Raw genomic sequence first — 24,493 nt, 5'->3', positions numbered from 1 at the left:
CTGGAAACAGGGATTATGGGACAATACTGAGAAATATTTCATCTAATCAATCCCATGCAAAGTCTAAAAAGGACAGTTTTGTTTTAAGTTACAATATTGTAGTAGAAATAAAACCAATGTAGTCGAGCATAAAAGGACTGTAGAAAATTGGGAGAAAAAACTTTCATGGAGAATCTCTCAGAATGGAATTGGGTTAGAATAATGCTATTGTGTAAGAAATAATTAGCTGGCTAATTTATAAATATGGGAAAAGTTTGACCTATGAAGGAAGATGCTACCAATTCTCTGAGAAACAGATGACAGGTGGAAATAATCATATTTTGATCTTAAATATGTATATGAATGTGTATGAGTATGTGTATGTTTATAGATATCTGTGTTTAATTGTAACCTTCTTTAGAGGAGTGGGGAAAGAGAGGGGGAAAATAAAGTAAAAAGTACACAGTATAGAACAAAAGAAAATCAAGAAGAAAGCAAATGCAGCCTGCTTTGAAGAAATAAGTAATATTTATTATATAGGTTTTCTGATAATGAAAAGTTATTGTTTTGTATTGAATCCTGTCCTAATGTCTGCTGTGGACATAGCAATGTTTTCCTTTTTTCTTTTTAAGTATAGTTAGGGATAATCTGATACAACTTCTTAATTTTACAGATGAATAAGTTAAGATCCATTCTATAATTCTAGCCAATAAATATTATCTATAGTTTTTTTTAAAAGCAACTTTAAGAGGGGCAACTAGGTGGCGCAGTGGGTAGAGCACCAACTCTGAAGTCACTTCCTACCTGTGTGATCCTGGGCATGTCACTTAACCCCAATTGACTGAGGGGGTGGGGGGAAGAACAAATATAAGAATACAAGTAATTCCCCAATTGATAGTCAAAATATAAATAGTAATATAAAAATGCTCCAAATAATGACTGATTAGAGAAATACAAGTTAAAACAACTGAGATATTACCAGGCACTGATTATAATGGCTAACATGATTGAAGGGGAAATGACAAGTTTTGGATTGAATGTCAACAAATTGGGACAGTGATTTACTATTGGTGAAACTACAAAACGATCCAACAATTTTGTAATCTAGAATTAGTCCCAATTTCATAAAACTATGTATACCTTTTGAACAAACCATAATTCTATCTTAGATATGTTTGCCAACAGACGTAGAGGAAAAGGAAAAGACCTTACATAGAACAGCTCTCTTTGTGGTTCCAAAGAACTGAAAGGTGAGGAGATACCCATCATCTGGGGAATATCTGAATAAATTGTGATAAATGATCAGGACAAAAAATATGGAAAGACTTGTATGAAACTATGATGAGGGAATTGACAAGAATCAAGAGAACACTGCCTACTGTAACAGCAATAGCATTCCAAGACCAACTTTGCACAGCTGAGATATGTTGAATATTATAAATACTTACATCAACTACAAAGGACTTTACATCCTGGGTAAGAATTGAAAAACATAAATATGTATAGACTGGTTTGACATAGATCAATATATATGCTTACATAAACCTAATTATGTTTAATGACAACCTTATTCAGAGTAGAGCAGGGAAGGAGCAAGAAAAAATATAAGGTGCAAAGCAGAAAACTTAGAAGAAAATGCAGAAAAAAAGATAGCTTTGAAAATAATGTGCTGTATATATTATACTGTCCAATAAAAGGAAATTGTAAAATAGAAATTCATGGCTTTTTAAAGCTGTCTTTTTTATGCTATCCTCTGTACATGAAAATGTTCCTTTTTTTGTTTATGTATTAAAGTTCAAAATGAATAAAAGTGTAAAAATATAATTAAGAAAAGATATAGCAAAACATTGATAATATTGTATTTCATATCTTAGTCAAAACATAGTCATAGGGAACTTTGGCCTGACACCATTCTTTTGGGGAATAGACAGAACTATAATTTCTTTTGTGACTTAAACTTAGTGATATTCCTGATGCTTGACAAGAAACCTCTTAAGATCATTCTGCCTTTCTATTTCCCCCTGCCTACTTCTATTGATTTGCCTGTTTCCCCAGGGACAATCCCAGTTGCTTAGAAGCAAATAAATGCCAGCTCAGGGTAAGATCTCAGTTCAGAAGAATCTAAGGCCAGGGGAGGAGATGGGGTCCCAGGCTCAGCTCCTCTGCTCTCTGTTGCTCTGGATCTCAGGTGAGAGATCCTTTACTCTATTTGACCATCTCTGGGATGTTGTAGGGGACATTGGGAGAGAAGAAGATTTGGTCCATTCTCTTGTGCTTAATCATTCTGAATTGAAAGTCCAGGACAATGAAATCAGCTGGATCATGTTCTGTCTTTTTTATTCTAACTTCCAGGGGAGCTATTATGTTGACTCACTCTCTGGAATTTTTGTTAATGTCTCCAGGAGAGAGGGTCACCATTAATGGTAAGACCAGTTCATATGCTAGTACACAATTCAACTGGTACCAACAGAAGCCAGGAGAGGCCCCTAAGCTCCTAATTTATCATTCAACCAACCTGCATACTGGGGTCCCTGCCCAGTTCAGTGGCAGTAGGTCTGGCACAGATTTCTCCCTCATAATCAGCAAAGTAGAGGCTGAGGACACTACATTCTATTACTCTCAGCAGGATTATAGCTCTTCCCATACAGTGATACAGCCCCAAACAAAAACCTGCCCAGCAGCTGAGGGAGGTATCATTGCCCCAGGGGCATCTCCTTCCCCTCAGCTATGATGGGGGCAGCTTGTCTGGGCTGCCTCAAGGGAAGATTTCTGGGTCTCAGAGGAAGATTCTGGTTCTGTGAGGAATTCTTACCTTGGTTTTCTTTCCCAGACACTTATAAAGGAGTGAAACAATCTAAATTATTAGGTCACACTCTAAAAATAATTTTCTCTACCAAATACCCATTCAAGAGCCACCTCAAATCTTTTGAAAAGCTCTTAGAACCTTTGCTAGGAAACCTCCAATGCAGGAAGAGTAGTTACCACAGGAGCAGTAGAAATAATCAGGCAGGTGGTCAGGAAGGCCTGAGTTCAGAGAAAACCAATTCCTCATTTTATGATGCTGGGCAAGTCACTTAACTTTTTTTTTTCAATTTTCTTATCTGTAAAATGGGGATCACAATAGCAGCTGCCTACTGGGACATTTGTGAACATCAAGTGAGAAAATAATTGTGAACTGCTTAGCAGCGTGGCCAGCACTTAGTAAGCACTGTGGGAATATTAGCTATCATTATTATTAATGCTTCCAGTACTGGAGCATTACATTTGACCTAGTTGACATTGCCAGGGAGTCTGTTTTTAGGCTAAGTCTAAAGTCAGCTTTTCTGCATCTTCTCCAATGGGATACCCAGGAGGAAAAGAAGTTTTCCATCAGAGCTCTGACCAGGACAAGCCTAGAACAGCTTGGGACCTAGGAGGGAGTTAGTGACCTCCTGACAGAAAAGATGGACACAGTGGACAGAGACACACACATCAGACACAGCTACTCTGAGATTCAATTTGTTGGACTCAGTTTATTTGTGGCTTCACTGAAGAAGAACATCAGGAGAGCACCACAGCCTGTCACACACTCACTGGAGTCTGGGCCTTCCAGCTGTGCAGATGCCACCTCACCCATGCATGACCATTCCATGAGATTCCCTTTCTTACATCCTTCCTAAGTTCATGTGGAGATCTCCACCCAAAGGAGTGTGGCCCTGTCCATTGTTCTGGATGTCATCAGGATATAGTGCATCATGTGGTTCATCCAACAGTTGTCCCATTCTCTTGCCCACTGCCATATTTGGGAGTTCACATTTTGGGTGATGGACTTTATTTTACCCTTTCTTGAGAATTCTCTTCTTTCCATTACTTCTTCTTTAACATGTGCCTCTCATTGACATTTGGAAGCACCATTAGAAAGCAGGATATATAAGCACTCACATGATGTAATGCAAATAAAAATGTAGCAACCAACCCAAATACCTCAATCCTGCAATGATCAACTTTGAACTGGGAGAGAAGTTGAGAACTTTGCTCTTACCCGATTTGTATTATGTCATGTTGATTTACTTTTTGATTTTTATTGAACACTTACTCCCTATGTTTTATTTTTTGGCAATGTATTACACCCCTCTGAATGTAGAAAAACACACACACATATATGTGTGTGTGTGTGTGTGTGTGTGTGTGTGTGCGTGTGTATAATTTGCATATATACCATTAAAAGTGAGGGGAAAAAATGAAAGATAATTTCCAAAAGCTCCAACAGAACACACAAAAAATTTTATTCAACATAAAACTCTGAATTTCCATATGATGAATCATAAATTTCATTTTCTTTATGTCCCATCTTTCTAAATTCCCTCCTCAAATGCTTTCTATTCTCTTCAGAGCATTTTTTAAAATGTTATTTCCTCCAATTTTTTCTTTACCAGTGCCATTTCTCTCCATCCATCATCAACTAAAAGAGAAAAAAAATAACATCGTTAAATAAAAATGAATTTCAGTAACTGTGCTCTGGAATATAAGTCTCTGTTCCTTGTGCCCATCATTTCTCTTCCAAGAGGTGGATAACATACTTCATCATTGCTCCTCAAAAGACATGATTGCCTTGGTCATTATGTTGGTCACAGTTTTCTCCCTCATCTTTGCTGGGTGCTTACTCACATCATGCCCTTTAATTGTGAGTTCCTCTCAGGGTTCTGTACTGGCCCCTCTTCTCCTCTGCCTCTATACCACTTCATTGGTAGCCATCATTAGCTCCATTAGATTTAATGATCATCACATTGCTGACAATTCACAGATCTGCTTCTCTTGCCCCAATCTCTCTAACACCCTCCAAGCTGGCATCCTAAACTGCCTATCGGTCTTAATTAGAAGTCCTGACGATCTCTTAAAGCCAATATGTCCAAAACAGAAATTTCCCTCTCAACCTTCCCCTCCACCTACTTTTCCTTGACCAGTGGAGGACAACAGTTACCTCTGAATTCCCTAAGGCTCTAAACTAGGACTTATCCTAGACTCCTCCCTAGTACTCACTGTCTCTTCACACTCCACATCTAAACTGTTGCCAAAAGCTCTCAATTTTTGTTTTTGCAACATCTCTCAGATGTGCCCACTCCTCTCTTCTGACACACTATCACCCTCCTGGTGTAGGTCCTGATCCCCTGGAGGTCTGCATAATGGCCAGAGCTGCTGAAGCTGTTACCTGCCTCCCTCCTCTCTCCTCTCTAAGCATCCTCTATTCAGTTAACACAAGGATTTTTTTCTAAAGCTCAATTCTGTCACCCTTCCTACTCAATCAATTCACATGTTTCCTTATGGCTGCCAGTATCAAACACCAATATTTCTGTTTGGAATTCTAAGCTTTCCTTATTCCCAAACATGGATTATTATTATTATTTTTTTTTTGCTGCATTGAAGCCATATCAAGTTGTTTTGGGGCTACTAGTTCTTTTCTTTCACTGTTAGGGCAACATGACTGCAGTGTGACAGCAACTGTTTCTAGAAAATGTATTTTCAAAGAAAACTCAATTGGCTGGATTTCATTTTAGATAGATTACCGCATTTAGGATTATGAAGTAGTTTTATCTAGGACACTATCAAGATTTAATAATAATAATTAAAATTAGAATTCATAAAATGTTTGGGGTTTGTAAAGTAGTTCTCATAAGTTTAATCATTGAATTTCTGCTCAATTGGGTCTCTTCATCCAAAATATTTAATAATCCTATGATTCCACTGAATCCCTTCATTTTGATCCCTTCATAAATATATTCAGATTTGCAAGATAAGGTGGAGTACCAGGAATCTTATGCCTAAAACTTATATCATAAATATGAAAAAAAAAACCTGTGGCAAAACTCCAGAAAGGAAGCATTTCAAGCCATAACAAATGCATTGATATCCCACAGGATCTAGCAACTTCTTGTTAAAATACAGCTTGGAAGATTTTGGAAAATGAGAATCTGAGGACCAAGAAAAACTTATTCTGCAAATTTGAGTTTAATCATGGTGGAGCTAATGCAAGGAAGTAAACAAAAAGCCAAATACTGTCTTGATGTCGGGAACTAAAAGTAAAGGAAGAGAGTAAAATAATGAATATCCAAGCAGGAATAACTCAAAAGGAGGAAAGATAGGAACATTATGAAAGCTTGGGTCAAAGTGGCTGCTGAGCTTCTTTCCTCATCTAGAATTATGATGCTAATTTGTATGAGAAATTATTGTTGGTGAGTGCTAATAGGAAAAGGTCACCCGATAATAAACACAACAATTCTCTCATTCTTCTATTCCCACTTGAATATTATTGAGAATATTAAACCATCATTGTTCTAGCAATAGTTAACTAGATAAGGTAGTGTAATATATGATTTGGCCACCAGAGTGTGGTCCAGATACATACTAGTAGCTTACTCCATTCATTTCCCAACACAAGTATTTCTTCTGAAGCAGTGATTTGGGTCATTTCAATTGCAACTTAAATCTACCAGAATTACATGAATACAGCCCCAAATCAGACAAACACAAAATATTTCTTCAACATCTCAAGCCCCTATTTGATGAACTCCCTTCATTCTTTTATTCAATAATCCTTCAAGTTCAGAAAATTGAAAAATTTCATTATTAAAGGCTATATAGTTTTTTTAATAGAGTTAGAGGGCACAGGAAATCCAATAAAGTCACACAAAGTTATTATTACAAGTTAGGTTGATTTATCTTTCTTCCTCACTTACTCAGCCCTTCTCCTACTCATTTGAAGGGAAAAGAAGCAAACAAAATTGAGCACTGTTAATATTAGTCACAGCTTAAACACACAGACACACACACACACACACACACACACACACAAAACAGAAGAGGTAATATCTAAATATGCATTTCCTGAGAATAAAGAGGGTGAGTTGATTTGTCAATTAAAAAAAGAAGTGATAATTTCTTCTAAATGTTTTAAGTTAAAATTGAGCTATCAATACCCCATACTAGGGGAATAAGGAAAGTTGTGTAGTTATTTGCATCAAATGGGTGAAATTTATGCTTTTACCACAGCTTAGAGACTGTTTCCATTCTTCAATATACAGACTGATTTTTCTACTTGGAGGAGAAGGTGAAGGGATTTAAAGAACACCAAGTTATTCCCCAAGCTACTTTTGTGTGTGTGTGTGTGTGTGTGTGTGTGTGTGAACAATCTGTGATAGAAAATGGATATATTGATTCTTGTTAGGATGTTGGAAAGAAAAGGAGAGGAAAAATGAGAAGAGATATATAGAGGAAGATGTGACAGAAAGAACCAAAGTTAAAGAGTTTGCATACATGCCTCAGTGAGGTATGCTTCAACCTTTAGTAATACATCAATAATATCTTCCTTACATAAAATAAGATCACAATGATAAAGATAGAAGAGAGATAGAAAGGAAGGAGAGAGGGGAGGGGTATTTCCTGAAGAGAACAAAGCTATTTGTCCTCTTAAAACATGATAAATTCAGAGATATCAAAAAATTAAGGTATCACAGGAAGAAAAAAACAGGAGTTTTTGTTCATTTCCTATGCCAGAACACTAAGATAGCTAGTTATCAAATGAATAACAAAAACAGAGAAACCTACTATCATTCCAAGCTATATGCTCAAGATACAGTTTTAGGCCCTGAATAATAAGCCATACCTCCCTACACACAGAAATATTAGATTTGGGACAACTGGGCTTGAAAAAGCCCTAAAACTTGAGGTGACCCAGAAGCCCCAACCCCCTTCACATACCATTGTGTCACAATGATGGAAGGCATAATTGAAAATACTATGCAAGTTTTTCACATTCTTCTCAACATATTCATGGGATTGTCCTTGCCTTCCTGTTCTGTCAAAGTTCGATTATAATTCCTATCTTGAAAGGAATGCCTTTGCCAAACTGTTCCTGTCTTTGAAGTATTTCTTTAGAGATAGTAACAGCTGCAAGATGTTAGATAAGGAAGAAAGCTAACTGCATATCTAGCTTCTGTATTTTGCTTGCCCTGTTAGAAATTTCTATAAATCCTGTGTCTCCTTTTGCTCAGGGCCATCAGAGCTTTGGATGAGAACCCCTGTGGTCAGCTGACTTTCAATGAAATCTCTACTTTTAAAAATGGTCTCTGCTCACAGCTGTACTGTGACATAACATAATTTGGAGGCTCCATCGAGATTTAAGGGTCTCGGACCTCCGAGGGGAATCTTGGATCAGCTTGCCCTATTTACTTCTAGGGGAGCTGGCTCCTGATATATTCCAGGGCCCCAGGGGAGACTAGGTCCAGCTGGATTAAAGTGTCACTGCCAAGAGACCCCATTTGACCTAAGTGGACAATCTAATCTATCTGGTCTGATTGCTAGCATTCAGGTACCCAAGAGTGTTGGATTGGACTCAGTTATACAATGTCTGAGCAGTGTTGTGGGGACGCCAATCAGCAATTATACAATGTCTAAGCAGTGTTGTTGGGATACCTCTGGGGGCTCCTTGTAAAAGCAAGGAGCAAATCTGGGCTAAGTATTTCTTATGAAAATAGGAAATGCATCTGGTGCTTCTTGTAAAGATAAGGAACACATCTGTTCCCTCCTCTTTTAATCTGGAGCCTGGGAGCCTGGTTTATCTCTAAAAAGGTTCAGTCTGGGTATTTCTTGTGAAAACAGGAAATACATCTGGGTGCTCCTTGTGAAAGCAAGGAATACATCTGGTTCCTCCAGTTTAATCTGGAAATTGGTCTGTTTCTGGGAGGGAAAGATTGTTGCCTGAAATCTCCCCTACTGGCACTCCTGAGATGTCAGGAGCTTGTCCCTGGTTTGTATTTGTTGATATATGGTAAAGCTGTCAGTCTGAAAAATTTTCTTGTATTTGTGTGGTCTGTAATTGTCATTTTAAAGAATCTGACTTCACTGTCAGATTGAAACCCCCTCCCCTTGTTTTTCCTAGGTTTCTTTCAAGGAAGTTTCCCTTGATTTCTCTTGGAAGAAAATTGCTATCTTTGATATTATCATTTACTTGAGTTTGGCTCCTATATTGACTTATTAAAAGGGGGAGGTCAGCTAGTTCCCCTAAGACCTCTTTGAGTTGCTCCATTAGTTACTGCAAAAAGCCCAGTTTTTTCCTGTGCACTTTTAGCATTGGCCAAGTTGAAGTGCTGCAGAAAAAGTTTGCTAATCTGTGAGAGCAATGACTAGGAAGTCATTTGGATTTGAGCCATCATTATGATAGTGGAACAAAACTCACGACTATATAAGATATTACTGAAAAGCAAAGGAAAGTTCAGGGAGGGGCATATATAGAGTGGGATTTTATATTGAAAAGTAATACTCATGTCGGGCTATACAGAAAACTGAGCGGGGAAGCATTCCAGAAAGTATTTGAGATCTATAGAGGGAGAAACTGAAATGTTCTTGCTACTGAAATAAATCACCTGTACAGCAAGAAGTAATAGATGAGGTACAGAAACAGAATATATTCTTTACTAAGAGACATGATATAGTGGTGATGGGAGATCATCTGTTATCCAGATATCTGCTTGAAAGCTCTTAATGTGAGAAAAGCAGAGTCCCTAATTATTTCTTGACTTGCCTTAATGAAATGTTCTTCCTTCGAAAAGTAGTAGAGTCAGCAGGGGAAAATTCTATTCTAGATTTAACTCTCCCTCAAATAGAGGTGTAAAAAATGATGGATACTCAGTAGGGAATAGGATTATCCATTTCTGATACTATGAAGTAGGAATGGAAATCTGTATATATATTTGATGTATCATCATAGCCTGATTTAGACCCTAGATTTGGGGAAAACATATTTCAAAGTACTCAAATATGAGATGGCTAGAATACCATAGACTAATTTCCTACAGAGGATGTGATCCTAGGATGCTTGGAAGATGCTCAGGATGAAATCCAAAAGACACAAAGAAGAAAAATTTGAATGAGGAAAAGAGCCAGTATTTCTCTAAAGATAGCAACGTGAGAGAATTGATTTAAAAAAAAAACATAGATTTAACATATTGAACATCAAATAGTATTTTTTCAACAAACAAAAATGTATTTTCTCTGTCCCTCAAAATCTCATCACTGAAAAAAAAAATAAAGGAAATGTGACAGTCACATTGTTCACATCTAAAACTTTGTCTTATCTTTCATCCTAAATCTGCTTGATTCTTTGAATCATGGTTAGTAATTGTTTTGATGAGAATGCTTACAGCTTCTATGTATAGTATAAGATTTCCATACAATTTCCTGGATGCACCCTTGCAGCAAACATTGACACAATGGATTATGTGATTGTAAGGATGTTAGAATAACAAAGTAACAAAGATGCAGAGTGCTAGATCTCTCATAGACTTATCCTCTCCAAATTAAACAAAGCAACAAGTTAAACATGCAACAAAAGTGATGTTACAAAGACAAGATTACTAACAAAAGACTTAATGACAATAGATTCAACTGGAGCTTCTCTGGTGAGAAGAGTTTGTTGCTAACTTAGAAGGAAAGCACAGTCAATACATTGCTGGCAATAGTGTAGCAGAAAAGGAGTGGACAACTTTCAGAAATCTGGTGTACAGAATCATATTTGTTCCTCTAGACCAGAACTCTCCCAAAACTCAAGGATGGTTTAATAAAATGATGGGCAAATGCAGAGGTTGATAAATAAGAAAGAAGAATTTCATAGGTTTACCATCAGAATAGGACATGTGTCTCTGCAAAAGAAATGTTTTAACTCTTTCAACATAAACGTGCAAACTTAGAGAAATGCAGGATTCTTGGCTGAGGAAGAAAGTAGATGAAATTCAGATTTACACTGACAGTAATGAACCAAATTGTCTTTGTGGTACTCTGAAACCTATTTTCAACCAAAGACCTACAGTGCCTCTCAATTACTCATGACTTACAGAGCCAAATCCATCCATAATGGGGTAATGATCTGGAAACATGAACTGATCACTTTCATAGTGTTTTCAATAAACAGTCTTTGACTAATGCTGAAGCTTCTGATGGTTTACCTCAGATTGAAGTCAATCCCATTCTATCTGAACAACTGAAGACAAGGACCTCAATAGTGTCCTTTCCTATAATACCTCTGGTACTAATTCTATTACATCTGAGTTTTGCAAGGCAAAGGGTAAACTGTTCATTTAAAAAATATCTCCATTAACTAGGTTATATGGAAAAAGGAACTTACTACCCAGGAATTCAAATATGCCTCCCTTGTCCATTTCTATAAAAGAAAAATTCTTAGGTTAGCCTGTGACAGCCAGGGATTGGGAACACGGTCCTCTCTCTTTGTCATTGTCAACAAGATTCCCACCAGAGATTTATATTCCAAAAAAAAATTTTACAGGAAGGAAAGGGATCCACATGTGCAAAAATATTTATGGCAGCCCTTTTTGTAGTGGCAAGAACCTGGAAACTGAGTGGATGCCCATCAGTTGGAGAATGACTAAATAAATTATGGTATATGGATGTTATGGAATATTATTATTCTGTAAGAAATGACCAACAGAAGGATTTCGGAGAGGATTGAAGGGACTTACATGCTAAGTGTAATGAGCAGAACCAGGAGATCATTATACACAGCAACAACAAGATTATACGATGACTAATTCTGTTGCATGTGGTTCTCTTCAACAATGAGATGATTCAAACCAGATCCAATTGTTCTTGATCTGATTTTTCTTGTGCAGCATGATAATCATGGAAATATATATAGAAGAATTGAACATGTTTAATATATATAGGATTGCTTGCCATCTAGAGGAAGGGACGAGGGATGGGAGGCAGAAAAAACTGGAACAGGATTTTACAGGGGTAATGTTGAAAACAATGTATGCATGTATGCATTTTTAGTTTCAAAACTAAAAAATGTTTATAAAAATGAAAGAAATTACAAAAAAAGAAATTGATCTAATCATCAACATAGGGAAAAGGGGGGAAAATAATTAAATTATTCTTATTGTTCATCCTGTGGCTTTCCTTTGAATTGCTAACTTAGAAATTTCAAAAGAATAAAATAATCAAATCTCTGTGTGTGTGTGTGTGTGTGTGTGTGTGTGTGTGTGTGTGTAAGGGGAGTAATATTACTGATATTGAAATACTACACTCAAGAAACATTCACTCTTAAATGTTACTAATATATATTTATATCAATTTTTGTCCTGAATATATCCCTCATCTATCTTTAAATTCATCTCTCTCAACAAAGGAGCCAGTTTCACAAAAAAAAAAAAAAAAAAAAAAAAAAAGGAGTAATTTACCCTTTTGTTCTGAAGGCAGAAGGAAGCTTAGTAGTAGTTTTTATCAGATTCCAAATTCACACATAGTAATTATTTCATTTTGTCTTTCTATACTCCAGACAATTACATTTAAAAAGACACAGCTAAAGAAATGAATGTTTGAAAAATACAAAATATTTATTAAAAGTAAAAAAATTACAATTAATAACAAATTAATAACAAAATAAATACCATGAAGGGAATAAAAAGTATTGATCAAAGTGTGTGGAAAGGTGAAGAACTTACAGATTAAGCACATATTGATCAGAGACTGTTAACTGAAGTAGATCAGGCCTATAGGCCCCAGTCATGTGATTTTAGATGAGACCTGGACTGCATTCCATTGTCCAAAGAAGGAATTAAGTGCAAAACTATATATCACCTTTTTCACTGCATTCCACTGACCAAATAGGGAGACAAAGGTTTATGTAACCAATCATAGCCTGTAAAGGGTGGGATTTAGGGGGTTCTTTGTCTGAAATGTATAAAAGTTGTAAGCATCTTCACATGAATGACTCTCCTCCTGTGGGTATCTTTGCTGTCTTTTCGGGCCCACAGGCCAGGATGGTCTGCTTCTCAAGATTCTAATAAATTCTTTCTATACATCATTTGGAATGACTCCTGAGTAGTCAGTTTGGGTAGGTGCAATTGCCCCAAACAAAAGGAATGGGGGAGGGGCAAGCAAGAGGATGGAGAGGAGAAAGGTCCTTTCCTGATCTCTCCCCATATTCCTCAAATTAACAACAAATTAAGGCTCAGCACTGGTTTTGGAATGACAGACCCCACAAATATTTGAAGTGTAACAAATTTCCAGCAGAAGATAATTTGGAAGATCTTCAGAAGAGGGCTATTTTAATCAGAGACAGAGGGAAGAAGGCCACGCTCAGGCCAACTCGGGAAAATGCAAGCACAGAGGCCTAGGGCAGATTGGGCTGAGCACCAGGGAATGTGTCAAGAGGAATCTACAGCAGTCTGAGTTGTGCTGTCCTGTTTGCAAATCAGTAGATCAGCAGATTAGCTGTAAGACAATCCAACACAAATACAAAAGGCAAAGAGTGGGCACTTAAACCCCAGAATAAGGAAAGAAAGGAATATTAGAAACCAGTCTTCTGGAGAAGTAGAGGATAGTCAAAAAACCTTGACACACATGCTTCTTTCAACTAAAGAGGAAAGACATTTTGGCTTTAGTAGAATCAGGTTGTGTGGAGGACAGTCTTCCTATTTCCCTCCAATTCTGATAACAGTTCACCAATATTGGTTTTTCTCAACTTCTGTCTGCTATATATACTGATAGGCTTCCACGGTGGCTTTTTACTCATTGTCCTGAATGTCCATATGAATCCCATGGACTAGCTGCAGAGTATCTTGATTTCTAGAATAGACCTAGATGTCTTTCAGCTCTGAAGGAAAAATCAATTTGGGCTTCAGTAAAAACAGAGGGTATGGAGCAAAGTCCTATCATGTTTCTCCTCCAATTTCAGTAACAGTTTATCTATTTGGGTTTCCATGTCTTTCATTAGCTGTATACACTGACAGAGTTCACAGATGAGAAAGGCTCCTAAAATGGCTTCTTCTTCATTGTCCTCAATGTCCACATTAATCAAATGCACTGGCCTCAGAGTCTCCTGATGTCTGGAATTTAAATGTTCTATTGCCTTGTCATAGACTCTCTTTTCACAGGTAATGATGACATCAAACTCATCCCTGCAGTCCTGGAACCTCTCTGGCCGGGGCTTGATTCTCTTATTTCTGCTCAACATGTTCAAAACCCCATTAGCTGTATAGAGTTCTTGGTCTTTCTTAAGAAGATCATTGTACATTTGATGATATGTCATTTTGAAATCATAGACATTAGGCTGGTCTGCTGTGGGTCCCGGAAGTTTTACAGAAGTTCCTGTTCCAAAAGATCTAACGCGGAATCCTCTTTTTTTGAGGATGCGGTGAGCCTCCATGCTCCTGTTCTGGTTACTGGAGCACACCACAGCCACTTTCAGAGGAGAAGAGGGCATGGTAGTGGTGAGAGCAACCAGAAGGACAAGGTAGCTGAAAACAGCAGAAAAAAGGAGACTGAGCGATCCAGTAGACAGCTAAAGCAACAGGATCAGCTAGAACAGCAGAATGGTGCTGTACCTGCAGCCAAGCTGAACAAATACGTACCTTGGTTTGAGACCTTCCTGACTGGAGGGACAAGATTGGGGAAAGCAGCAGTAAAAAGGAGACTGGGGCAACCAGTGGAGAACTAAAGCAACAGCCTGAGCTGTAAGCAGAATGATGCTGTACCTGCAGCCAGGCTCTATAAATACTACGTTGGCTTGAGACCTTCCTGATGTCATCCTGAAAGAGAAAAGGTGTGAAGCCTGGGGCCCCACCCAAGTGAAGTGTTGCTGAGATGTGAAGCTGAGGTATGGAGCTGAGGTGTGAAGCTGACTTGTGGACCTGAGGTGAAAACTCAGCCTGCTTGTATCAATTGAGTTATCACTTGCTGGCTCAAAGGATAGATTGTTCCTTGGAGCTTAATAGTAGTTAACTTATTTTCCTTGTATCCTGTCTGGGCACTGCCTCTAATAAATGTATTTTGAATATTCAGTTTTGTGTAGAAGTCTAGACAATGCATGATCGAACTTGAAATGCTTCAAGATGGCTGGTGTGTAAGTGTGTAAGTGGTGGTGTAAGATTCCATGAGGTGTTTTTAATAGTGCCCAGAGGAATTTTGTGAGTTCTATTAAATTTTATTGTAAAAATTATGTTTCGATCAAATATGTTTTGTAATGGGCTGAGGCTTGAATTGATGCACTGAGGTCCCAAGCACATGAGGCTAAATAGTAGTTGGACCATACTCTATTAATATATAAGCTTGGAGAAAGAATGGCCCCTGCCCACTCTTTGTGCAAGTCCTGATGTGTTGTATAGGAAATGACGATTCTGGTGGGTGGAGGCAGGGTAGTGAAAAAGGAAGGGGAGGAGAGCTCAGACGTTTCTCGCTCTGCTAGCTGGCTTCCTGTCGCAGCTGCCCATATTGCTATCGCAATCTTTTTTCACCTCTTCACTTCAATAAAGACTGAAGATTATCCCCTTAACCTGAGTTCCTGACTCTGGCTGATTTTAAATACGGGGTCATTACATGTTGGAATCTTTACAAACTGCTAACTAATTAGAGTTGATCTGATCTTACAAGAAGATGTTTTGGGCCAGAACCTGAAACAAGGTACTAAGTAGAACTAATTAGTACAATGCTTGTGTTTACACCTTTACTCATCGGAGTTCACAAGTATGCCAGATTCACAAAGTAAACTTTGTAACTTTGTGAATTCACACCTCTCTTAAAGCTCTTAGGGCCAGAGAGCACTATGGAAGAAAACCCATAATCCCTCTCTCTCATATCCCACAATTCCTCCCTCTTGTATAAAAGAAACAGACAGAGGCTCTCGGGGAGATTTCAGCAGAATTACACCAGAAGCCCTCTCTCTGAGGCAAGACAGATTCAACTTGGTGCTGGCTCTGGAGGCTGAAGAAAGCAGAGGCAGAAGCAAAGGACAAAGCGGCAAGCGCTCTTGGAACCAAGCAGAGAGATAGACCTCTAAGCTAACTGGGCTATGTTGGAGATAATAAAAGATCTGAACTTTTATCACCTGGCTGCATTTGGGGTAATTATTGCTCCAAACTGATACTAAAGCTGCCTCTAAGAAAACCTCCCCCGAAAGAACTATTCTACTTATTTTAAAAGAAGAAGATCACCACATTTTGGCGCCCCATGTTGGGCACCAAATGTAATGACCGAGTATTTAAAATCAGCCGGAGTTAGGAACTCAGGTTAAGGGAAAAATCTTCAGTCTTTATTGAAGTGAAGAGGTGAAAAAAGATTGCGATAGCAATATGGGCAGCTGCGACAGGAAGCCAGCTAGCAGAGCGAGAAACGTCTGAGCTCTCTTCCCCTTCCTTTTTCACTCCCCTGCCTCCACCTACCAGAATCGTCATTTCCTATACAACACATTAGGACTTGCACATAGAGTGGGCGGGGGCCATTCTTTCTCCAAGCTTATATATTAATAGAGTATGGTCCAATTACTATTTAGCCTCATGTGCTCGGGACCTCAATGCATCAATTCAAGCCTCAGCCCATTACAATGTTTCCTTTGCAGTTTTTTTTTTTTTACAATGAGACATCATTGCTCTGAGAAGGCTTCCATAGACTTCAACAGACTGATAAAAGTATCTCTGAAAACCAAAAGGTCAAGAATTCTTGATTGAAATCTTCTCTGTACCCACAAATGGTTTCATTTCTATCAGCAGATTTGCTAACAAGACTTGAACTCAAAAATAAATGACACACATAAGAGAAATCGGATTGACTTGTTCTGCTCAACTCAATAGGGATAAATCATGGGAGTTTGTCATTTGTTTTTGTTGTTTGTCCTTCATTTTCAAATAGGACCATGACCTTGGGGAGGTGATACAAGTGAGTTGGATTTAAGTGGGGAAGGAAAGTGCATTTTCACTTTCTCCTCTGACATCATCTATGCCTGGTGGTAAGAGGAAGATCAAGAGAAATAGAAATGGCCCTGGAAGTGGGGAATCATGATGAAGTGCTGAGTTTGGCATCCAAGGAGTTTTCCAAGGCTCTATTGGATGACCAGTTCTCAAGGAAATTCTAGAAATGATGAAGTAGTAGTTGTTAATGTGTTTATTTTCAGAAATAAATTGAATGAGATGACATCTGAGATCTTTCTCTTCTATAAAAACAACTTGAAAGCTCATTTTTCCCTTGGTGTGCCAGCCTTCCAGTAAAATGCCTGACAGAACTGGAGCTAATGTATGATTGTTAAATGAATTAATGATCATATGAATTATGGCATCATTGGATAGATTGGAGGAGATAGATGAGGAAATTTAGACCCAGAAAAGTTTTTTTGATTTGCCTAGATAGGGAATCTCTGTGAATTCTCTGTTGAATTCACACCTATTCAAAACTTTTGCCCCTCTTATTGAAAGTGCAACTGGAAACTCTTCAACTTCCATTTAATGAAAGCCAGCTGGAGACACTCTCTTAAATATCTCCTCCTTTCCTAAAAAACTGCCCCAGTTTTGGACATCTTTAGTTCATTCATCTTTGGACTTCTTCCACCAATGAAATTTCAGCTCCACACCTTCCATGGTGCCTTCCAAAGTCAAAACAAATCAAATATTCATGATATGGAGTTTGTTGCTTTTACATACACTTTTTAAAAAATAACAACAGTAATATTAATTTATTAAATTATTTATTTATTTATGATATTTATTATTTAAAGTGCTTTAAAGTTTGGAAAGTATTTTTAAAATAATATTTCTTTTCAGACACTCAATGATACTAGGATGCGGAGGGTATTTTTATGCCAAATTTAAATGTGAAGAAGCTGAAAAAGACAGAGGATAAATGACTTAGACTTTAATTGTTGCTGAGCCCCTCTATGATTCTATTCAAGGCTCTGACACAATGCCCCTGGAATAGAGACCTGATTAGGCCAAGGCTTTTAAGACCCTAAAAGTTAAACTAATCTCTTGCTCCAGACTTGGCCCTACCTTTTATGCTGAATGTTGATGAAAGGTAGGGTCAGGACCTAGGAGTCTTGAATCAGTCCCTGGTACCTGACCCAGGACTCCTTACTTCCTTCTCAAAGAAACTTGGTATCTTTGGGGTGACCCTCCTGCCTTAGAGCAGTTCCTGCCACAGCCCTTCCATTTGAGGAAGCCTCTAAGTTCAACCTATGCCAACCTTTGAAGGTTCTCACCTCCCACTGAATTCAGACCATTTTTGTCCTCACAGAGTTATAGAATTGTGGAAAGAATGAGAGTGAACATCTACACTCACTCTAAATATGCTTTTGATGTTTTACAATGCTCATGGGGCTCTATGGAAGGAAGGGCATTTTTGTCAGCAAAAATCAATCAATCAGTCAATCCCCCATTAAATGCATGGGAAATTCTACAATTATTACAAACTGTCCATGGATCTAGAAGAGTTTCTGTTATATTTTGTGAAGGATACCAGAAGGGAGATTCACTTCAGACCAAGGGAAACAGGCTTGGACATTCAGCTGCCCATTCTGCTGCCTATTTGGCCCCGACCATGGCATCTTTAATTCTGCAGCTCCCCAACTTCTACACCCTTTCATACAGCTCAGTTGGAAAAATATCAAGTGCTCTTGGATAGGTTGAGCAAATATAGTAAAGTTGACAATACTACCTAAACTAATCTATTTATTTAGTGCTACACCAATCAAACTCCCAAGAAATTATTTTACTGACCTAGAAAAAATAACAACAAAACTCATTTGGAAGAACAAAAGGTCAAGAATTTCAAGGGAATTAATGAAAAAAAAAAAAAACAACAACAACCAAAAACAAAGGAAGGTGGCCCAACTGTGCCAGATCTAAAGCTATATTATAAAGCAGCAATATCAAAACCATTTGATACTGGCTAAGAAATAGAGTAGCAGATCAGTGGAATGGGTTAGGTTGACAGAAAGTCAATGACTTTTGTCATCTAGTGTTTGACAAACCCAAAGACCCCAACTTTGGGATAAGAATTCACTATTTGACAAAAACTGCTATGGAAAATGGAAACTAGTACGGCAGGAAATAGGCATTGGCCCACACCTAACACTGTATACCAAGATAAGATCGAAATGGGTTCATAATTAAACATAAAGAATGATATTATAAACAAATTAGAAGAACATAGGATAGTTTATCTCTCAGATCTGTGTAGAAGCAAGGAAATTGTGACCAAAGTAGAACTGGAGATCATTATTGATCAGAAAATAGATAATTTTGATTATATTAAAATTTTTGTACAAACAAAATAATGCAAATTTACACTTCTTTAATGATTACAAAATGTTTTATATATGACAATTATTTTGAGTTGTGTTGATTACAAGTTTTAAAACATCGAAGTCTTTCCACTGAGTTTTACAATCACTCATAAAAATTTTGGCTAAATACAAGCCATTTTCTAATTCATAAAGTCAAAAGATATGAACAAATTTCAAATGAAGAAAATTAAAATTATTTCTAGTCATATAAAAAATGCTCTAAATCACTATTGATCAGAGAAGTACAAATTAAGACAACTCTTGGCTACCACTACACTCTTCTCAGATTGGCTAAAATGATAGGAAAATGATGAATATTAGATGGGATGTGAGGAAATTGGGACACTAATACATTCTTGGTGGATTTGTAAACTGATCCAATCTTTCTGAAGAATAATCTGGAGGTATTCCCAAAGGACTATCAAATTGTTCATACCCTTTGATCCAACAGGCTCTCTACTGGCCCTAAAACTCAAAGAGATTATAAAGAAGGGAAAAGGACTTACATGTGCAAAAATGTTGTGGGACTTTTTATAGTGCCAAGAAATTGGAAAAATTTTCCCCTTGACTTGGAGATGGGTTCAAGCCTGCAAATTCTTTTGAGACACCTCACGACATGAGTCTGCAATCCACAACCTTTTGGGGCCTCTTCTGAACCTCAACAATGTTACGTAGTTTTTAGGTGCAATTTGTTCTGCAAGTGCCCATATCCCTATACATCAAATTTTCTTACTTTTACTTCTTTGTTAAAGGAAGAAAGCAATACATACTTTATGATTTAGAATATCTAAATAACTTAGGACTAAATTTCACACAATTTATGCCAGATATTCAGGTGGGCTGACAAAATGTTAAAGCACACTTCATTTACTTTTTACAAGTTACACAATATACAATTTAGCAAGCAGCATGGTCTACTTAAGAGATACAAATGTATTGAAGCGGGTTGTGGCCCCTTTAAGAAACTAGTCCTTTCAGATTGATTTATTCCTTTCTAATTCCCAACCCTGCCTAGTTGATGCATTATCAATCCAAGAAGCTAGGACCTTTGATTCACAAATCCTGGTCAAAAGCACCCTTTTGAATTCCAATAGGAGATCTGGGCCTCTCCCAGCCTCCACTGGATCTGAGTCAACTTGGGACTACACCCACAGGCTTTAGCTAAATCTCTCATTAGAAAAGAGCCAAGCTGGAGTCCTCTTTTTGCAGAGATTCCAAACATGCCATCCTTATACCTGGCACATCAAGGATCTCTGCCCACTGGAATACTGTTTCTGATGCCCTCTTATCTCTACCTTCATCTATTTCCTTAACTAGACTTTAACCTGACTTCCAATGCCCATAATAAACCTCTTTTATCAATCTAGGCTTTCGGGTCTGTAAATTCCTTTACAAGGCACTCTTGCACTGCCACTAGACCTCATTTAACTCCCTATCCTTGGGCCGAATCCTGAGAGGTTGCACGGGAGCTCCATGTAACTCCCTGAACCCCGAACCTATCACTCAGGTCAGAACTAGACCTCAATTTCAATTGGGTACCCCAAATGTAGACCTCATCAATATGACCTCTTTAGATACCAGAGAACCAAATTTTTGTTAAGTTAAAATTAAATCAAATAAAAATTTAAATTTCTAGTAGCGATACTTCTGGACCAATGCACACATATTTGTAAAATCTTAGACCAGAATAAGCAAGTTCACAATCTTAGCACACACTAGTTAATAGTAATTATCTCATACAATTTCAAAATCACAATTCCAATTTAAACACACACAGTCCCAAGACTTAAGGTGGCAGAAAACTTCCCCCTCAAGTCCATCTACAAGGCTGAAAGTAATTGGGGGACTTTAGGACCCTTGGGGATAGAGTCATGAAATTTGGCACCCAGGTATCCAGCTGCAGGTCTGTAGTCCAGTGACTAGCCCACACTCCTTGCCAGAAATGCCTGGGGGCCATGTCAAAGATGTTGGGGCACCAGCACAAAGCTCAGAAGAATCCAGGCCAAGAAGGGATGCCATCCTAGCCAGGACAGATAACACAAGCCTTTCCAAGGGAGAGCAGTTTGTAAAATCCCAGAGAAGGTGATTTTTCCCTTTTGCAGTTTTTCTCTAAGCCTCAGGCTCAAGTCTCTGGTTAAAGTCAGTCCCTTTCTGGCTGAAATTCCAAGATAAGGATCCCATTAGTGTCCTTTCCTGTGGTGAAGCATTTGGTGCTGATTCTATTCCTGCTGAATGCATACAAAAGCTGACTACAATCTTCTAGGTTATATGAAAAGAGGCAGTTATCCATCAGGAACTCAAATGTCTCCATTGTCTATTTTAAAGGGAAAATAGATGAGTTATCCTTTGCTAGACATGGAGGGAAGGAGGGCAGGATCCCATCTCTTAATTATTGCCAACAAGATTCCCTCACAATTCCTTCTTAATAGGCTAATCCTTCAAGTGGAAGTTGGTCATCTGCCCAAGAGCAAATAAATCCATAGCTAAGTGATTGAAGCAATATGTATGGTTCATGGATGCTTAAAGGTAATGTAATTTTTACTATGACAATTTTGCCTGACTATTTCTTTAATGTCATTCCAATTAAATTATTTTTAGACTATTTTATTGATTTACAAAAAAAAATTAGTAATAACAAAGTTCATTTGGAAGAGCAAAAGATTGTTGTGCCACAGTTCCCTTTTACTGTCCTGACCCAGTTTCCCTAATTGTTCAATTCAGTTACTCTGCCTCAGGTATAACCATTCATTTTTAATGTTTGATGAGATAAAGATCTTATATCTTAGATTTCAGGCTATAACCATTCCCTCTTAATGTTTGATGAGATAAAGGTCTTTGTCCATTTTAGATGTCATTAGAATATCAGGAGCCTCTCCAGTATCTCCCTAGGTGCTTCCCCTCGTTAGGTCAGCCCCATCCAGTTGCCTCCCCCATTGTGTCATTGTTCGTGTTACCCTATAAAAGAATCTTATGGGGAAAGGGACCTGTATGTGCCAAAATGTTTGTAGCAGCCCTGTTTGTAGTGGCTAGAAACTGGAAAATGAATGGATGCCCATCAATTGGAGAATGGCTGGGTAAATTGTGGTATATGAATGTTATGGAATATTATTGTTCTGTAAGAAATGACCAGCAGGATGAATACAGAGAGGACTGGCGAGACTTACATGAACTGATGCTAAGTGAAATGAGCAGAACCAGGAGATCATTATACACTTCGACAACGATATTGTATGAGGACATATTTTGATGGAAGTGGATTTCTTTGACAAAGAGACCTGAGTTTCAATTGATAAATGACAGACAAAAGCAGCTACACCCAAAGAAAGAACACTGGGAAACGAATGTGAACTATCTGCATTTTTGTTTTTCTTCCCGGGTTATTTATACCTTCTGAATCTAATTCTCCCTATGCAACAAGAGAACTGTTCGGTTCTGCAAACATATATTGTATCTAGGATATACTGCAACATATCCAACATATAAAGGACTGCTTGCCATCTAGGGGAGGGGGTGGAGGGAGGGAGGGAAAAAAATCGGAACAGAAACGAGTGTCAATATAAAGTAATTATTAAATAAAAATTTAAAAAAAAATAAAAGAATCTTATGTCTGACATTCACTGCTGGATCCTTGGAGCTGACAACTTCCCTCAGGGATATTCTTTCTAGATAGACCCTGGTCTGTGTTCGCAGTCCATGTGTGTTCTGTGTTCTGTGTGATTTGTTTGTCTGTTTTCTTAATCTAAGAGCTCTGTTAAGTTTAAGAACAATGATCCAATTGGGGAATTGGTTATTTCAATGTACTTAGTATAATTCTGAACTCCAGCTGGAGAAAACATTTGATTAGGAATTTTAGGATGATTATAAATTTGGGGAATAATTTTACTAGTTTGCCTTTGCATGCCAGATTTGTCCTGAATATTCTTTTGTGCAGTTTGAAATTTTGAGAAATAATTTTACTGTTGCCTATGCTGGCTAGATTTAGTTATCTTTAAGTATAAGATCTTAAAAGAACAATAGCTTGTTTAAAAAGTACTGTTAACTTGCCTGAAAGGGGTCATGTGCCTCTAATTAGGTAAAGTATGTAGCAAAAAGGATCTGACTTCTGAAGTCTTCAACTCTGGCCAAGTTGGAGCTTAGGAGAAGTCCATTGGGAATAATGGCTACCTGGGGCCAAAGGGAGAGAAACTATGCTGTTTCATTATTTGAAATATGATAAGAAAAGCAGTTTTATATTATTGGGAATTTAAAGCTATATTTAGTTTGGTTCAGAGTTTGTTCCCTATCTTACAACACTGTAAGTTATGCTTTAAATTCAGCTCTGCTGGACATGTAGATTTTATGGAATCTTCCCTCTCCCTCATCCCCCCCATTCCCCCACTGCTTTCTGCTCCTTTAAAGGCTGGGTGGGGTAGGGATCTTTTGTCTTCAAAGGTGAAGATTAAACTCACCCCCCCACTGCTCTCTTCAACTTCTATGGAACATCTAATTAGCCTGGAGTGAAGGTTAGTTCCCCTCCCCTCCTTCCTGCCTCTTTGGAGGTGGAGTGGAGGGGAAAGGCAGCCACGTGGAATTCTCTCCTTCCCTTCTCCCTCTAAACTGTTCCAGACATTTTTAAATCAAGTTGTAGCCCCCTGGTTTGGGTTAAAGGGAGCAAACTGATTTGTATAAATTTAAGTTATGGTAAATATCTGTTTAGGATTTGTCCAAAACTTTGGTTAAAAGGATTTGTTATTGAAGGTAAAATTTCTTGAGTTTGTAGTTAATATGTCACTGGATTTTTTTCCTCCTATAACTGATTTCTATAATCAGAGCAATGGTCAATAAGAAACTGTTAATGCAATTCAATTATGTCATACCTTCCCCTTTCTAGTCTGGTTTTATACCCTAAGTACTTGAGCAAATAAATATTTAGTCTGGTCATCTATCAGTTACTAGATATTGTGTCTGGATATTCAAGTTTTTTTAAGGTTTATAACTAATGAGAGGCCACATCTTGTAGCAGTCCTTGTGGACTAACTCAGATTATCCTAACTTTTCTTTGTTAGATTTGTGTTTTTTTCTAGATTTGGTCAAATTACAGATATACTGACTTGCTTCTGGGACCTATAAAGAGGGAACTGACAAGAATCAAGAGAACACTGTCTACTATAACAGCAATAGCATTCTAAGACCAACTTTGCACAGCTAAGACATGTTGAGTATTATAAATACTTACTTCAACTACAAAGGACTTTATCTACATCCTGGGTAAGAATTGAACAACATAAATATGTATAGATTGGTTTGACATAGATCAATATATATGCTTATATCAGTGGTTCTCAAACTTTTGTTCTCAGTATCTTCATGTTGTTAAAAAACTATCAAGGATCTGTTCAAAGAGTTTTTGTTCACATAGGTTATATTTATAGCTAT

General features: G+C 37.7%; 1 protein-coding gene and 1 gene segment (V, D, J or C); one reads left to right on the top strand and one right to left on the bottom strand.

Annotated features, from left to right (window-relative positions):
• Window positions 1-24,493, top strand: part of LOC127546334 (immunoglobulin kappa variable 3-15-like) — a 144,223-nt gene that overhangs the window by 83,359 nt on the left and 36,371 nt on the right.
• On the bottom strand, window positions 13,649-14,233 carry LOC127547520 (RNA polymerase II subunit A C-terminal domain phosphatase SSU72-like). The gene has a single exon (XM_051974440.1). The coding sequence runs from the start codon at window positions 14,231-14,233 to the stop codon at window positions 13,649-13,651; it is 585 nt and encodes a 194-aa protein (XP_051830400.1).

Source organism: Antechinus flavipes, chromosome 2 (genome assembly GCF_016432865.1).
Source record: "Antechinus flavipes isolate AdamAnt ecotype Samford, QLD, Australia chromosome 2, AdamAnt_v2, whole genome shotgun sequence".
NCBI lineage: Eukaryota > Metazoa > Chordata > Mammalia > Dasyuromorphia > Dasyuridae > Antechinus > Antechinus flavipes.
Note: the sequence above shows the minus strand (reverse complement) of the source record. Positions and strands in the feature narration are given on the sequence as shown.

Excerpts from the sequence above, each read along its gene's own strand:
- LOC127547520 (XM_051974440.1), bottom strand. The coding sequence starts at position 14,233 with ATGCCCTCTTCTCCTCTGAAAGTGGCTGTGGTGTGCTCCAGTAACCAG.